This window comes from Canis lupus, chromosome 16, assembly GCF_011100685.1.
Source record: "Canis lupus familiaris isolate Mischka breed German Shepherd chromosome 16, alternate assembly UU_Cfam_GSD_1.0, whole genome shotgun sequence".
Taxonomy (NCBI): domain Eukaryota; kingdom Metazoa; phylum Chordata; class Mammalia; order Carnivora; family Canidae; genus Canis; species Canis lupus.
In genome coordinates this window covers 45,120,999-45,138,934 of record NC_049237.1, presented here as the reverse complement: position 1 = coordinate 45,138,934, position 17,936 = coordinate 45,120,999, and the positions used below count along the sequence as shown (strand labels likewise).

The following is a 17,936-nucleotide window of genomic DNA, read 5'->3' as shown; positions in this document are numbered from 1 at the left end:
CACACACATACCCCAAAGGACATGCCAGGAAGCTGTGAGCAGAAACCTATTTCTTCCCACTGTGCACATGCTGTGGCTGCTCAGTAAAGTGCTGACCACCTGACAGTTGGCTCCCTGAAGTGGGAAACCTAAGGTTTCAATTGCAATTATATTTAACCTAAGTGTGGGGAAGAAAATCAATTCTACTCAGTAAGTATATGTATGGAGTGTCTTCTATTTTGAGGTATTATTACAGTTTTGAAGTTATAATAACTTTAAAAAAAAAAGAAAAGAAAAGAAAAGAAAACCCCATCAGTCCAGAGTATGGCCCTGACTGTCTCTAAATACAGAAGTCAATTGTTAGGGAAAATCTCCTTTAATTAATTCTTTTCCCCTAGAGACTCCCAATCAGACCAAACCTTTTTTGCTTAATAGATTGCTGCTAATTAAACATGCAGTGTTACAGCCTGAATTTATAACTAGTTTTCCGAACTTTATTAAATGTAATCTGACACAAAGGAGAAGCAGGTGAATATAAGGAACTTAAATGAAAGGAAGTATGACTATTTTACATTTGCTACTATTCCAACAGATTCATACACATACACAGACACACGCTCCTGCATTTTAATGGTAGCTGTTGCCCATAAAGTAATTCTTCAGCACACTTTTTATATTACCAAATCTATAAAGATTATCTTCTTAGAAGTCCGAATTCTATATCGAAATAGGCCCTTGGTATTATCTATTCTTTGAGTGGAGATATAGTGCCATTCTTGGAATACCCAATTACTAATCCCATCAGTCATTACAAGCATTTCAAGAATGCACATGCCTTCAGTCAGGCACCAACAATCATATTTTAACCACCCAGTTGTTGAAAATTATGTGAAAGCTAAGGGAAAAGTTTAACATTTTCTCCTACACAAACCCAGGCGGTTTGTCTATGAGAAAATTATTTTACTGAAGTGCTCAGGCATGCACAAATGGAATGCACTGTTTTTTTAACAGCTAAATTTCTGAACCAGTGGAAAAACCTTCATCTTTGTTCAAGGCGCTAACTCTACTACAGTTTAATCCTGAACCACAGGCAGTATAGTATGTAAGATCTTCTTATTTGTGGGTAATGGACGAAATTTGGTTGTTTTCAGGGAAACAAATGAAGCTTCAAACGTATTAAGAAATAAAAATAGTTTGATCACATAATACACATCGATTAAGTGGCTTTTTTAAAAAATAACTCTCCATGTGCTCAGCTTTTGATCATATGACCTATAGTTAATGTTTACCTCTACCAATTCTACTGCCTAGGAAAGGCACAATTTTTAAATATGCAGAGGAAGGAAGTTAACAAATCAAGTTAAGTAGATGATATTCTAAAATCATTATAAGACAAAAGAATGAAAGAGCCTATATTCTTTGTACTAACAATTACCTTGAGAGACATGGAAAAATGGAAGCAGCCTTCTTGATACTTCATCACTTACTCATTGTATTTGGCATGAGTAGAGAAGGTCCCAAAACAAAATGAATTATGACTAAACAAATCTTATGCTCTAAAGCAGATCCCCATTTCAATCAGTGGCTCCCCTTTTACATGAAATACATTCATGGACCAATGACAGCCTCTACTTATAACAAGCTCCTAGTATAGCACTTGACACATAAAATATGCTTACTCAGTCCACAGAATGAACAAATGTAAGACTACGAACAGCACCATAAAAGATAACAGAGAACAAAACATTTCACTTTGCTACAACTCTTTCTTGGTGACCCTCCTTGTCACCACCAGCAAGACTCTGGGTCTCCTGCCCTATCATACCTAGAAGGAATGTCCAAGGCCCTCCTTGCCCAACTCCAGCAGGCTCCTGAGCTTTCCAACATTTCTAGTCCAAATCGCAACCCTGGGGCCTGCTGCAACAACCAAACTCCACAAATGGAAACTCAACTGTTAAAGGTGCATGGGGGTGAAAGGGGCAGAAAAGCTAACCCTGGGACAGAAGAGGGCATGACACCCAGCACTCTGTCATGGAACTTCCTATTGAGCCCAAGAGAAAATACTCTCTGACTACAAGATAAATAATTAAGGCGGTGGTTTCCTAAGAGTGGTTCATAGTTAACAAATACTATGAAGGAAAATTCTGTATGGTTAAAACACTGCGGAGACACTGAATTGGACCAAATACAGCACTGAAGAACTTCTCAGAGTCTTGAACAATGCTAATAATGTCTTTTTATTGAAACTTAGGACTCTCTTTGCTTTCTAGTGAGTTAAAAGCTAAAAAGAGCCTTCTTTCTCCTAATATGAAAAAATGGTAGCTAAAGATTAAGCAATTTTTACAGTGACACAAAGAAATGTTTCTACACATAGAACTAATTTTAGAAAAATGTATTTTTTAAAGTTAGCCTACTGAGAAGGGCTCCAAAAATACCTGATTCAATTGAATACAGCACTTCTGCATTCTTCCCCTTGTCCTTGTCCAGAGCTGTAACCTGCAACACCACTGAGCCAACTGCCGCTGATTCATAAACCCGCCCTTCGTAGGAGGAACTCGTGAACCAGGGGGCATGGTCATTGGTGTCACTGACGTTAACAACAATCCGGGCAAAGTTGCGCTTTACCGGGACATCTTGATCCCGCACCTGAAAGAATCAGTAGGTTATCAATACTGTTGGAATTTCCCTATAATTTGTTAAAAATCCTCTCAAACATATGGAACCCCTTAGGAACCAAATGGCAGCCAAAAGCGTAGAGAACCATACCATGACCGTAAGAACATGCTGGTGGGTGGCTTCATGATCAAGTGTTTCAGAAGTAGAAAGAGAGCCTGTGGCAGGATCAAGACGAAATTTCTTGAGACTCAGTGGATCGCTGCTGCTCTGCAGAGTATAGATTAACTTGTTTTTCTCATCCTTATCCACAGCACTGATTTGCAAAATTTCTGTTTCTGGGATTGTGTCTTCAGGAATAACAACTTCATATTTTGATGCAGAAAACTGAGGACGATGGTCATTTGTATCTATTACTTGGATGAATACCTAGAATGACAAAATGGCTCACATTACAGTTATATCTTTAATTATGATATTTTAATATTTACAGAACCAAGGGGGAAAATGAGATGCACAGTGAAAACTGATTATTTCTTAGCACAATGAAACACAAAATGAGAAATAAAAGCAACAAAAATCTAGAATAAAATATATTTTTTTAATTTTCCATTGATCTATTAACCAAGAGTAAGATAATGAAGACCTTTCTAAATTCCTGAAACTCACTTTGGAGATATGTGACATCTTTCCCACACTTCCTTCTGACTGTACACTTAATTTCTCTAAGGGCTCCACAGGAGAGAGATTCTAGAGTACTCGGGTAATAAGACAGACTACTTGAGCAGGATTTACAGAAGATAATTTCCTATGTCAGATCTGAATCTGCAACGACCAAGCTAGCAAGGTGAGTATGATAGTAGATAAATACTGTATTTCAATTTCTTGTTCTAATCTTTGAGACTCCAAATTCCTACTGATAAATTAGAAATGTGCTTTAAAATCTTTATTACATTTTTGTGATCATAAAGCCTACATATAAATAGTAAACATATTCATTATAGTTTTGTGATCATAAAACCTACATATAAATAGTAAACACATTCATTTCCTAGAAGTAATTTAAGTACACTGAAAAGATAAGCTCTCTTAAATGTCAACATAAAATAAAGAGGGAAGAAAAAGTCAGTCTCTTAAAAAAAAACTCAGTCTTAAGATGAATTAAAAGTATTTGTTTTACTTCAACAGTAAAAGGATTAATTTTCAGATTGAAAAGATGTGTGTGGATAAGGCATGGTGGAAATCACTACCGATTATAAAGATGGTTTATAGTTATAAACAAGAAATCTGAGCTTCTTTGGCATGTGTGGAATAAAAAGGTTCACCAGTCCAAACAGTACAGGAGGCCAAAGTCCCAGGAATGCATAGGTTAAGCTATTAACCACACTGGTGCTGGCATATGAACTACAGATCTTTCCATGAAGACTATACCAGTGTTCTCATCAAACACTACACCATCAGTGATAGATTTGTAACACTAAACTTCATATACATACTAAATGCATTCCCTAAACCACAGAAAGGTTTTATGGGAAAGTCACACATAAACATTTGAAACTACAGACCATTTCTTAAGGTCAATGATGATTCAGAAGAGATGGTTTTATAATTTCTCTAAGTTAAATCGTTATATATTCATTTCCACTATAAATTTACATATTACTTTTCTAATGGAGGGAGTATTGGGCAGAAGTAGTTTAATCCTGCTCTAAAGTCAATTAATCATGACTAAATAGGAGCAACCAGGGTAAAAACAACCAATTTTGATATGGCAATTCTTGTGAAACACATTCATAGGGCCCCTATACACTCAGCACATACCTACACATTACTGGGGTGCAAACAAATGTGTTATAGCCCCTGCCTGCCCTCAGGAAGCTTTTAACCTCGGCAGGCGAGGCCTTACACATACGAAGCATAATGAGGTTCCACATATTATCAAGTAAATTATCAAGTAAGTTTTTACGAGTCCAGAGATGGTGTGGAACATTCTGAAAGCTTTTAAGGAAGAGATAAGGCTTTGCCTGCATAGGTCTTAGGTTGGCAGATCAATGTATACAGGGAAGGGGCGAGGACCTTGGTCAAAGACATGACGGCAAGAAGCCACATCAAACACCCTCTCTCTTGGAGACTGGTGAGAAGGACATGGAACTAAGGGATGGGTGGGGGGTAAGGAGAAGGTGGCATCTAGTACGCAGAACCTTGACTCCGAAGCAGAGGCTGAAGAACTATTATATCCTGGATGCACTGAACTACCTGTCAGAGGAAGTTCACCTTTGCGGCCTCTTCCCAACCACGCAGGCCCACTCTGGCAGTGGGCAATGCGGGGTGAACTGCAGGGACAGAGGATGGAGACAGGGAGGGGACTGAGGTGTCAAGCAAGGAGTCCAAACCAGTGCTGATGTGCAAGAGTGAATGGTCTGTGAGCATGCACGGACAACAGACTCCATGGGCTTTCGATGCAAGCATCCCGTGTGCTACCTCATTTATCCTGCAGAGTGCCCTCTGAGGATAAAATCACTATGACCAATTTCCTGATGAGAAAAAGGGTACACAGAGGGTTACAGCCACTTGCCCACAGACAGGGTAAGAGGCAGAGCCAAGGTTCAAACCAATCGACCTGCACGTAATGCTGATCCTTGAGAAACCAAAGGGAAACAGGAAAGCCAAACTGTTTTCAAAGAAAGAAGAAGCCTTAACTGTATTTGCTAAGTTACCGAGATACCAGAAAAAGCAAAGTGACTCACAGTAATACTGGTCAGCATCCTAAGCAGAAAACGGCAGGCCAGGAAAGCAAGGAGCAGCGCTGTTTCTGCAGAGCACCAGGGATTACGCTGGGATGCCCCCTCCTGCCCCATGGCACAGCTCTGCTGATGATGCACCAAGGCTTAACCCCACAGCGCCCCCCCCCCCCCCCCAAACCTCTTGATCTGCCCTCGGCTGCTACTGACCTGCACGCAGCAAAATCTGCCCTGCTGGTTCCTGAGTTTTACCGACAAACCTGAATCTACCCTGTGTTCCAGTTCTTTATCCACCCAATTCCTAGCTCTGTGTTGCTCTTCAGGTGGTATTTTGCTGCTCTGTCCTCATCCACATTCTTATCTCCCTATTCTCTGACCCACAAGGAAATCGAAACCTAATTACTGACTGTCCTCTTTGTCCCATAGGTCAGTCTGGGCCTTGTAACCACTCTCTGATCCTCGCTCGACCCGCCCAGCCAGCATTTCATCAGAATATCTTCAAGACCCTCTGAAAATGACTCAAAATAAGTTACAGAAGTATAAATGAAGCACTAAAACTTAAGATATTCTGTGTTCCTGGAAAGACTGTAGTCGATTTCCTGGGTTTTTCAGGAAATTTTAGTCAACCACATTTGACTACCACATTTCATACTAAGCTTTTAACTGTACTAGCTAAAACTACAATTACTGGGCAAGGGAAACAGTGCTACTGATTCATTTAGTGATAAGCAATAAATGCTATGGGTAAATATATCATCTTCATTAATGAGAATGCGCAGCACAGAGGGCCACTGCTTATTAAGTCCCTTTTGCTATATTTCTGGTTAGTAATTTACTTGAACTGGTCCACATACAGCTATACCTTTAAAACTTTCAAATTTTATCCTGTTAAATGTATTATAACTCTTGATGTTTTTATTCTCATTTTCATGTTCTAAAGTCTAGCTTCTACAATGAGAACAGTTCCCAACAAAAATGAAAATTTAATACTGTACTAAAACTTGTACGTGACAATCTCAAAATGACCCCAAAGCATGGTAACATGTCAATTTTAAATCCCCTAAGAATCAAAAGTGTGAGAAAGGAATAAGGTCTTCTCAAAACTGGTTCTGAATCATCTACTTATTTATTAATTAAAAAGATATCACAGACTTTTATTCTTCAAAGCAACTAAATAATTTAACAGATGATCTGTTTCATTTGAGATTTAAAATAGTATCATCTAAAGATAAAAAACTGGAATTCAGAAGCATTTTATCTTCTAATACTTACTTTCTTCCTTTTGTCTTTTAGGACACAGTAGATTACAGGTAAATATTAGCCTCCACCACCCTAGGGGGTAAGCTCTATGAGGGTAGGATTTTGTTTCCCGGTATTCAGCTTCTAGAGCAATACCCGGCATATAACAAATGTTCAACAAATTCTCAAGCAGCCCACACAGAGAATCAAAGAGAATTTAGATTTAATTTTTAGGGTTTTAACACTGAAATTTGAAATCCCAGTAATCTGGCCATCTCTTAATCACCAGATAGGAACAAATAAAGATGTTAAAGGAATTATGAGAACAATTTTATCAGCCATTTTATGCAACCTTAAGGTAGCCAGAAGGGGAAAAAAAACTCAAAAAAGTGATTTAAAAGATAATTAAGCCTCTAATGAGCTTTAATGAAAATCACTTGGACAATTCATCCTCAATAGTAATACCATTTATATTAATACTGTTCGAAATTGGTATAAAATTTTGATTTTAAAAATTGAAAGTGGGTTTTTTTTAAGCCTTCTTTCAAAACTGGTTAATTACAGGCCAAACCTAAATCCAGATTTGCAGTTAATTTTCTTCCTGAAATACAAATCCTCAGTGTGTGTTATGCGTGAACTCTCTCGACACAGTAACTCTTCCTGGGAGCCTCAGAGGGCAGACTCAACCGTTCATACCGCCTGTGGACCCTGAAATCCTAACAGTCCTTCTCTGACAAATGCATCATTAGTGATTCACTTACCTGTGTAAGGATAGTGGTGGTTCCATCTGTAGCTTCTACTGTGAGGTTATAGTTTGATTTCTGTTCCGCATCAAGAGGTTTGGCAACAATGATGGTCCCAGTGCCCTTGTCCACATCAAAGTCACTGTCATAGTTGCCACCTAGTTGAAGTTAGGGCAGACAGAAAAGTATGAAAATCTGTCATTTCTTTGTGGCTTTCTAATTCTTCATGACAGGGGAGGAAAAAAACCTCTTCTGATACATTGCTCAAGGTGATTCCAAGGAGCTTTCATTTTGAAAAAAAACAGGAAAAGATGGGCCCATTACAAAGATAACGCCTACTAAATACACATTTGGGCCCTACTAACTGTCCTACTGAGAGGAAAGAAAGCAACTCTGAAGACAGAAAAACACTGCTAATATTGCCAATGAATTACTTTCAATTCGCTTTTTCGGGGGTTCTGAATAACATTTTAATTTATATATCCTAGTAACTATATATAACATCCTTTACTAAACCAAAGTCAGTCATTTAGATGTTTAATTGCTCAAAATACATACACCTGATGCACGCTGCCCTTATAATAAACTAACTATTAAAAACAAAAGTTAAAATAGTGACAGTTGACATCAATTACTCCTGGCTCTTAGAGACATGAAACGAAATTTTCCCCATTGTGGCCAAACACAAAGCTTAATGAAGCAAAAGTTTCAGTACTACTAACATTACCCAAATGCATTCCCAATTATGTTCTAGATAAAGCTCTCTCTTCAAATCCATTGAACTTGAGATACTTTTACCAATGAAGTGAAATGGAATGAAAGTAAACTCATAATGTCATGATGATGTTCTATTACTAAATCTTGCCAAAAAGCCACAGAACATCACACATGGAAAAGAAAATCTTCAGTTCCACCTAAAACTAAGGACGACCTCGTAATTTACTAGAAGGCAGCAAGTTGGCAACTGGGATGGGTGACCACATGCACACCACAAGAACAAAGGACAATGAAAGATAGTCACTGGCAATTAAAAAAAAATGTTCTAAAAACGGATGCTTTCATTTTAGATCTCATAATCTGAGGCAAATTATGTGATCTCAGCAGATACCTTCTGCTGTACAGTTCGGGTCACAAGTCATCTGAAAGATGTAAAACACTTCTCTAGCAAGCGTGTCTCCTGGCACAGCCACAGAGGAAGCGAGCAAGCATGGAAAGCAAGCAGAGAACAAGGAAGAGCGGTCAATCAAACCAGTCCCCGAGGCAGGCAGTGTTACATGGAGTTACACGCTGCACCACAGCAGCCTGGCCCGTCTGGAAACGTGACAGCAGTTATCAGAATGCAAACACACTATTTGGAGTGTATAGTTCATTGTGCAAATCATCCTTTTTTTCTTTACAACGGAAGTAATGGTTTCATCATAGATGATGACCCAGACAATTTTGTACAATGACCCAAAGTGGGAAAGAGCCTCACTGTCTGGCATGGGAAGCGGTAAAGCCCGGGCCACTTGCACCCCGGGACCCTGGCAGCCCACGTCCAATCCCCTTCAAACACTGACACAGCACGTGGGGCGAGGGTGGCCAAAGGGTGCAAGAGGGGAAGGGGATACGAAGGACCGACTGGGGATGAATCACAATACGTACTTAGGCTTTTCAATAGCCTTATGATTAAAATAATGTGAAGAGGATTTTAAAAAAATAAGATGTCAAAGTCTAAAGTGCATTTTCTTTTTTAAATGTGTTAAAGTAAGACATTCTGTGTCTAAACTCAATTATATGGAAAAGAAAAAATGAAAAAGTGATTTAGGCATTTAATCTTTATTATAGGGTAAACTAGTCTCAGGGACTCTGCTTCCCACATTCCCAAAATGTGGTAAATAAAACTAAAAAGGCCAGTTGGCACCGTCATTTTTAAGTTACACAATTAAAATCTGTAAGATTATTCCCTATAAAATACTGACATGTGACAGTCACACAGTTATTTTAAGCATTCAAACCACATTCAGTAAAAATAGCAATGTGCCGTATGTTATACATAAAGAAGGAAAATTAAGAAGTTGTGCTTTAGGACCAAAACATTCAGATTTCTAACTTCTTGATGCCTTTTTGAAAACCCTATTTTTACATTAATGATATGGTGTATACACAGCATCTATTTTAAACAAGTTTATTACCTGCTGGGTATTATAAAACATTTTGCAATCAAAATACTGATAATTTAAGACAAATTCTCCAGTTCTAGGTCTTACTCCCAAATTTAAATCCTGAGACATATACAGAAATCAGAAAACCAAAGACAGGTTTTCCTCAGTGTAACCTATATAAGGACAATGAAAACTGAGGAATCCTTACCAATGATGTCAAACCAAAGAGGTGTGCCAGGAGGCTCAACAGTTATCACTCCAATCATGTGAGCCACTGGATCACTTTCCATGACAGTAAAGGTGAAAAATGGTTCTTCAAATGAAATCGGTTCCACTGATGGCTTGGGTTTGGAGATCCACTCAATATGGAGTCGAGTGGTTGATGACTTTTGGGGGCGACCATTATCAACTGCCTTAATCTATAAAAAAAATACAAGCAGAGGGGGTGAAGGGAGCAAATTAGAAGTTACATCCTATGACTGAAACACAGATCAGTGTGGTCTTAAACTGAGCCAATTTCAAGCACTTAGTATCTGTATCTGTATTTTCCCCATGTTTAAGGTTTGATTAAAAAGAGCAACCTCTTCATGCCACACTCAACAAACGTAGTAACTGGAGCGACAGCTGAGAAGAGAAAACCAAAGCCACATGTCCCAATGTTAGGTCAACAATGAGGCCACTTATTGAAGAGAAAGTTTTAAGAGAAGGGATACTAGACCAGATTAATAGTCCAAGTATGTAAGAAATTCAAAGACTAGATCTTAACTCACTGAAAGAATATCATATTCTCCAGCTCCAGAAAACTTCTTGGATGAAACCACTCCGGTTTTCGGCTCAATAAAAAATTTGCCGTGCTCGTTTCCATCTTCAATGCTGTAAGAGATCTCTGCGTTGGGACCGTCATCTTTGTCTGTAGCTATAACACGATAGATGGGCTCGCGCTTGGCATTCCTTTCTCGTTCTGGTCTTTCCCGCTCTGGGAGCCTGATTTTGTAGAACTTTTGTAGGAACTGAGGTTTGTTGTCATTTTCATCAAGGATTTTCACGATTACTCTTGCAATGGTGGATTTGGGGGGGCTACCGTTGTCTGTCACAGTAACCTGTTTTTGAAAGGTAACAGATCAACAGATGTTATAAAAAAACATAAAATTAAATAAATAAATATATATATAAATAAATTATAAAAAATAAAATAAAATAATGAAATAAAATAAAATAAAATAAAATAAAATAAATAAAATAAAATGGGACTACCTTCCTCCTAACTAATGATACACCACATTTGCACAGACCTGTAAGGCTCACAGCATACCATCTCCTCTCTCCTTCTGATAACAGCCTTATGAGGAGGCGAGACTATGCCATGTCCCATTCTAGACAGGGACTGGGGGGAGCGAGGAGAGGGCCAAGAAAGAGGCAGCGCTGAGCCCTGGCTCTCCCCTCACCACGCCACCTCTCCCTACTCAACTGCAGCTCCGACACGAATGTCGCCAAGATGGCAAGCTATCAAAAACAACTTATTTTTAAGCCAAGAAGAGATGCATGAAGGTCTGGCTTTTAAATAGAGTCCTCTGAAGAACACTGTACACTCTATACACTAAAAAAAAAAAAAAAAAAAAAATCAAATCAAATCTCCACATATTGCATTAAAAACTTTCATTTTTAGGCCTCTACAGTAACGTCAGGTAGATCATCAGTTCAAAATATATGTGAAGTAGCATGCCTTTTAATAATAGCTGTCACCATTTTGTTTTGTTGGATTCTCTTCTTGTACAGAGAAGTTCTCCACGGTTAATACGAATATAAGAATTTTCATTTCAGACCCACTTACTAAATAAGATTTTCAGTAAAAGAAATGTAAAGTAAGTGTCATTCTAATTATTTATGTAGTGAATTTAGGAATAAAAACCCAAGCCTTCAGGACTGTAGTGGCAAATGCTTCCATATGCAGAGTTTCCCCCCAAATCAAATGCCCACTTTTACTCTGGTGTGGACATTCAAGACCACAACCTGAGGAATAGCTATTTTTCTCTGACCACATCCTCCAAAATGAATGACTGAAATACCAAAAATATTAAATTATACTGAAGTTTTCTGTGGAACTATTTTTTTTTTTTAAAGTTTGGGGAGTGTAAATCCTGTTGCTTATAGAAGTGTGAATAGATTCCCGACGGTACCTGCCAAGAATATTTAAGTAGTTGCTTAAAGCACATGATTCACCTTCCCACACTCTCAAAATAAAACAAAATCTACAATTACTGTTTAATTTTACTCTCTCAAAACATTTCCTTTTGATCATTTTTCCTATGATCTTTAGGGAAAAGAGAGAAATTAAAGAGAAATAGAAGCAAGCACTATATTTTGTGGTAATCCTCACCAAAGCGTTCTTAAGGATGGGTTCAATAACCAGTAGCCAGTAACACAGCTTTTAACACAGGAATGGAAAAAAGAACTCTCCTTTAAAGACAAATCAATGCCGGCATTGGCCCTCAACTACACCACCACAAAGGACTACAAAAAACATACAAGGTATGAAAACAAACTATTACAAAGTAATATTTCCCATTAACATCTTAATATTATCTTCAAAGTCCTGAGTATCTTCTACTTGCTCCCAACCAGCCTTGGATGTTGACCGTGAAAAGGTGGCTCTGGAGTGAGGCACACAACTGGACACCTGTGCAGCTCTAACCAGGGTGCGGGCCATAGGGAGATGCCAATGCCTCTGACCTGCCGCTCCGGAGGGCATGCCCCCGTTTCCCTTTTTTGGGAACTGTATTCTCCCTTCTGTCGAACAATGTAGTGACCAGATCAAAATTCTAAACTCTGCTCTATCAGAAAGAAAATTCAAGGGAACTCTATGACCTATGACTAACACTCGGATGTAACACATGAAGAAACTATTAACTATAAGGGCATCCGGGTAGCTCAGTCAGTTAAGCGTCAGCCTCCTGGTTTTGGCTCAGGTCATGACCTCAGGGTCCTGGGATTGAGCCTCATGTTGGGCTCAGGGCTCAGCATGGAGTCGGCTTGAGATTCCCCTTCTGCCTCTGCCCACCCCCACTGCTTGTACATGCTCTCTTTCAAAATAAAAAATAAAACTTTAAAAAAAAAAAAAGGCAATGACTAGTTCTAACAGTGTCTGTGAAACCACTTTTTCTAGACATGATATTCATGTGCACACACTACAGAGCTATAAAAGTAAATATTTTATTGACAAAGTTAGAACTGCGACCAATGATGAAAATGAAATGAAGCAGGCAGCATTATGAACAGCAAAGGCACACAAAGAAAGAACTAAATGCTAATAAAAATAATAAACCACAGTTTAGGACTTTCTCAAGTACCCAGAGTAGAATGGAAGACTCATGCAGGTGAGTCACAACTCAACAAGCATGCCCTACTGAGTTTCCCTCTCCATGAGGCTGCCTCTCCTCAGCCTCTTCCTGGCTTGTAGGCCCCACACGCAGCAATCACATCAGGCCTGACCCCCACACAACACTCTACCTTCCTCCTCCATGTGACTCCCATCCCCACCCACACACCCTGCCTCTGGTCCACCAGCATGCCAGGAAGCAACAGACTGTGTTTCTCCTTTCGGGGACTAGAAAGGCATTTTAAATTAGCCGTGAAAATGAGAAGCCTATGGGAAGAGACCATCTAAGAAAAGTGCATGTCAGTCTTTAATCTTCTATTTTCGAAAATGTTTCAAAAGCACAAACTTTCTACAATTCAGTTTAAAATGCAAAAAACAATGTAATTATTTAAGAACGATGACGATGGAAACTAGAAATTATAGTTGAACTAGATCTATTATATAAAAAATACCCCAAAAACAGAATACTGAGGAAAAAAATGGAAAAAGTATACAGTATGGGGGGAGCGGGGGAGGAATGGGATAACTGGGCGATGACACAAGAGAGGGGGCATGATATAAAGAGCACTGGGTATCATATGGGAGAGTTGAATCACTGATCTCTACCTATGAAACTAACTAATAATACATTACATTTAATTAACTGAATTTAAATTTAAAAAATAAATACAAAAAAAAAAACAGGAAAAGAAAGACATACAGCAAAGTTTCCCTTATATAAATGAAAAGAAAATTCAAATAATTTTGTTCTCAGTTTGTTTGCTCTGGATGTGAGCACAAAAAATTAACACAGAATTTAAAACAATGGTCTTGGGCAGCCCAGGTGGCTCAGTGGTTTAGTGCTGCCTTCAGCCCAGAGCCTGATCCTGAAGACCGGGGATGGAGTCCCACATCAGGCTCCCTGCATAGAGCCTACTTCTCCCTCTGCCTCTCTCTATCTCTGTCTCTCATGAATAAATAAATAAAATCTTTTAAATAAATAACTAAAACAGTGGTCTTGTGTTCTGGGGATAGAAAGGGATTTAAGGGGATGTGACCTACACTTGCTGACGTTTTCTTTCCCCTTTATTTTGGTTTTTAATCATGACCAGAAGCTAATATAACTAAATCATAAGAGTTATGAATACTAGTTAATGTGAACAAGAATGCTCTTTCCTTATATTTATATTATTTTTTAAATAGTTCAAAAAATTGCTTACTTCTAATATATGTTCATCTTGCTGCTCTCGGTCCAGTTTCCTTGACGTCGTTGTGATAAGACCTAGAAAATGGTAACAGTTCATTAATCCTTACAAATAAATCCTTACAATATCTTGTAATTGAAACCACACTGAGTGTAAAAGTCTGAGCAAATCTCTGGGTTCTGAAGGGGGGTAAAGTGATAATCCAGGTCCAATTATTTTATTTACACACAACATACTTTCTCATTTTAATGCTTCTTAAACACAGCAGATGAAGGATGAAGAAAGTGGCAAAACTCAAATCAGTGACTTTTTTTAACGGTTTGAATAAACATTTTGTCAGAAGAGATCTTCAAAAGTAAGATGACGTTATCCAGGTTTTCAAACTCCTCTAACTACTGCAGTGATGATTAAGAATTAACAGAAAAATCTTCTATAACTATATTAAAAAAGGACCACTGGAAAATCTAATGTTGACTATGATTTATTACATTTGAATCATTAACCTTCATAAGTGAAGAACTGTTATAAAAGTAATGTGATTTTCCAGGACACACTGCTCAAGTACCAATTAATTTCCAGTGAAAGAAAACAAAAATGATCCTCAAAGAAACCCCATATTCTTTATTTGATTTTTGTATCAAACTAGAAAATCCATAGTTTCAATCTCTAGAACTTTAATAACAGTCGGCTAAACTATCAACATGTGTTGAATCCCGGAGGACCATTAAAACTGATTAAATATATTCTGTACTTCACAAAACACAAAATTCCCCCAATCACTAAAATATCTTCTACAGCCTGTGCTGAGTCTGATGCCAGATCTGAAGCTCAGGTAAAAACTAATGTGGCAAGACACCTGCCAGGAACCACCTTTCTCCCGCCCAGCTTTTTGAGGATTTTTTTCACACAGGGAAATACTTCAAATAATTGATATTTAAGAACAGACTTTATTGCTATAATTGATTTTCTCCTATTATCCTAATTTCACACAACTACCAATTAAAGGCTATTCGAAATGCTTCTTTAAATTTGTAAATGAAAGATTTGTGTTTTCATTTAATCTGAAGTATTTTTTTTTCCTTAAATAGTTACTAAGGATCTCAATCAACATTATATTTCCCCAATTTAAGGAAGCAAGGTGCTCTTGTTAACAAAACAAAAGACTACATTGTAGACCAGAATCTGGGGTTTTTCCCAAACCATACTTATAGATTAAAAGAGAATGCGTTACAATGGAAGGAAAATGCTTTACAATGCTTAATGGTGTGAAAACACTGCTTTAATGTGGCACAGGTTTGATTTTCATTAGTCAAAAACCTTTTAAAGTTAATTCCTCTTTTTTCCTATCAAAAGTTTACCACTTTCTGATTGTGGTTTTAAGTAGTTCAAGAATGACAGGAAATCACTGTGATTAGGTCCCATCTAATTGTCCTAAGGTGCCCATCAAAAAACTGTTATCAATGGCAACATCACAGGGGCAACAGCTTGGCACTTTCACAGCAAAATAGCATCCTGCTTCTGTAGAACCTAATCATTTGTTGCTTGACTATCCTTTAGCAAGTAAGTTCTATAACAAACAAGTAACTATCCATTAGCAAATAAAATTCCCCACTTTACAGTTTACTTATAGCACAGACTGCTCACAAAGGATGTGCCCACATCCCTGCTCCAAATTCAACATAAAGACAAAAAACAAACATGTAGGTTTGTTACTTGCACTCTCCATATGTTTCAAATTAATTCTCCTGTTAATGCAAATGGAACATTAATTTCATTCAAATGCAATGAATTCTAATGTTCCTTTCTTACACATTTTTTTTTTTAGCCAGTTACTGCTATATCCACTCCTTCACCTCCCAGCTTAGATATCATTTCTGAGGCCTGCCCTGACAGGTGTGGCCTGGGTCCTGCTGCTGAGTTCTGAGCTCTGACATCTGCTCTCTCGTAACATCACCCCACGGCACTACAGTCACGCATCTTGAGGTCTTCTTTTGTAGCCTGTAAAGCTCATGAGGACAGAGCCTGCCTTCCTTGTAGATCTTGGTTATATGGCTACATCTCTATTACTCTAAAAAAAAAATACCTAAATGTGTGAACACATGAATTCCTTAAAACCATTAAAAGAGCAGCATTAAAAATATTTGAGTGACACACACACAAAACTACACTTGGAAATAATGATACATATTTATAGCTTTTCTAGGAGCTAACAGAAAATGATTTAACATGCATTTATGCTGTGACAGGTGGTCCAGGTGACGGTGGCATCCAGCCGACATGGAGAGGCACAGATGTCAAGTGCAGGGGGGGCGGGTAGTTGGAGGCAGGCAGATTTGGGTTATACCACAAGCAGAAGAGGATGTGAGGAAAAAAAAAAAAAGAATGGTGGGCCGATGTTTTATGGAAGCAGGTGACAGCCATGTTTAGAACCATGAGGAAGCCTAGGGAGCATTTGGCTGAAAGAAAATCTTGTGTCCCACAAGCCCAGGGCAGAGAATTTTAGGGAGAAAGTCTCTCCTCCAAGTAGGTCAGGGAAGCTTAGAAGAGAAACTAAAATGAGAGCCAGGGAGGCAGGAAGGAGACCAAGAAAAGTACTTCTCTTATGAAGAGGAGACACGCTCACATTGAGCGATGTTTTGAGCAAGTACACACATGAGGGATGATGAAGATCTAGACCCGGGCTCACCAATACAGTGGCCGCCAACCTTGTGTGGTAATCGAGATTTAAATTACATGTAGAATTCTCATAAACACATAATAAGATATTTCAGATGAACAAGAAGACCTTTCTTTCTAGATTCACAACACTGAGGCCAAAAGAAATCCTATAGAAAGTACTACATTGCTTTCTTTTGCCTAATACCAACCCCAGGGGGAGGTTGTGCATATATATGCATGGTGGGGGGGGTGGGGGTGGCAAGAGGTGCTGCACCCTCTAAGGGGAAATTCATGTTTGTAAAATTTGCATAGAAAATGAACTCTGACAAGAAAACAAAATTTCCTAAGGAAGCAGGACAATATGAGGGAAACCATGGATAGTACTGGGAAGTACCCTCTACCTGAAAACAGTTGACCCCATCAGGAGGCTATACCCAAATATGCAGAGCTCTAGCCACAACATCCTCAGCTATGGAATCCATCATGCATTTCATATTCATTTCCACTGTGATTCTGTACATCTCAATCCTACTTGACAAACACCTGTATCAAAAGATGAATCCCAAGAATCCTTTTCCTACATACCCAGGACATGTTATTAACCCTGTTGCTATTAAATACCCTAATAAGTATATCCCTTTCTTTCATTTTAAACATTTGTGCTCATCTTTAAATTATTATGAAATCCCAGGAAGACAAATACTTAATAGAAATAGCACGATTTTAGAAACAGCATGATATTTCAAAGCTAGAGAGAAACCTTCAAGATTATTGAGCTCAGCTGCCTAAGCCAAAGGGAAGTTAAATTGTCTCAAGGCCACCAGTAAGTCATTATCAGAGTCAGAATTAGAGTTCAGTTTTCCCGACGCCCTAATGAGACTGTTTGGGGTTTCTTTTCCTCCCCTTCACCCCGCACTGCATAACTTACTGCACTTTGGTATTTCAAGTCTCCATAAACTCTGAACTGCGACTTACATAAAGTTTAGGAGAACACACACACACACACACACACACACACACACACACACCAGCAATAATCATTATTCATTTAGTAGGTCAAAAAAAGCAAGTTAGAAAGTAAAATGAGTGGACAAAGCAAGAAAATATATATGCAAATGCTGCCTTTTGCAACTGTGCTTTATCTTTTCTGCGGAGCACTATTAAATTAAAAATAGAAATGAAAAGAGAAAATTTCTTTCCTTGGCCTAGAAAAACATCTCATTGTGTAGACCAATATTATATAGAAGAACTGAGTTAGC

At 38.3% G+C, this 17,936-nt stretch overlaps 1 protein-coding gene and 1 long non-coding RNA gene across 6 annotated transcripts in view; one reads left to right on the top strand and one right to left on the bottom strand.

Moving 5' to 3' along the window:
• FAT1 (FAT atypical cadherin 1) overlaps positions 1–17,936 on the bottom strand; it is a 127,008-nt gene that overhangs the window by 34,428 nt on the left and 74,644 nt on the right. For all 5 annotated transcript variants that reach the window (XR_005371603.1, XR_005371604.1, XM_038560321.1 and 2 more), the window contains exons 4-9: positions 14,035–14,096; positions 10,230–10,559; positions 9,668–9,878; positions 7,334–7,473; positions 2,746–3,021; positions 2,415–2,625 (exon numbers count right to left, since the gene is read on the bottom strand). Coding sequence is in view for 3 of the 5 variants with exons in the window: in XM_038560321.1 (XP_038416249.1) it covers positions 2,415–2,625; positions 2,746–3,021; positions 7,334–7,473; positions 9,668–9,878; positions 10,230–10,559; positions 14,035–14,096 (1,230 nt within the window). In the remaining 2 variants the exon portion in view is untranslated. The remainder of the gene's footprint in view (positions 1–2,414; positions 2,626–2,745; positions 3,022–7,333; positions 7,474–9,667; positions 9,879–10,229; positions 10,560–14,034; positions 14,097–17,936) is intronic.
• LOC119869611 lies at positions 2,342–6,411 on the top strand. Its single transcript, XR_005371609.1, has 3 exons — positions 2,342–2,637; positions 3,323–3,439; positions 5,760–6,411. It is a non-coding gene; the product is annotated as an uncharacterized LOC119869611 (long non-coding RNA).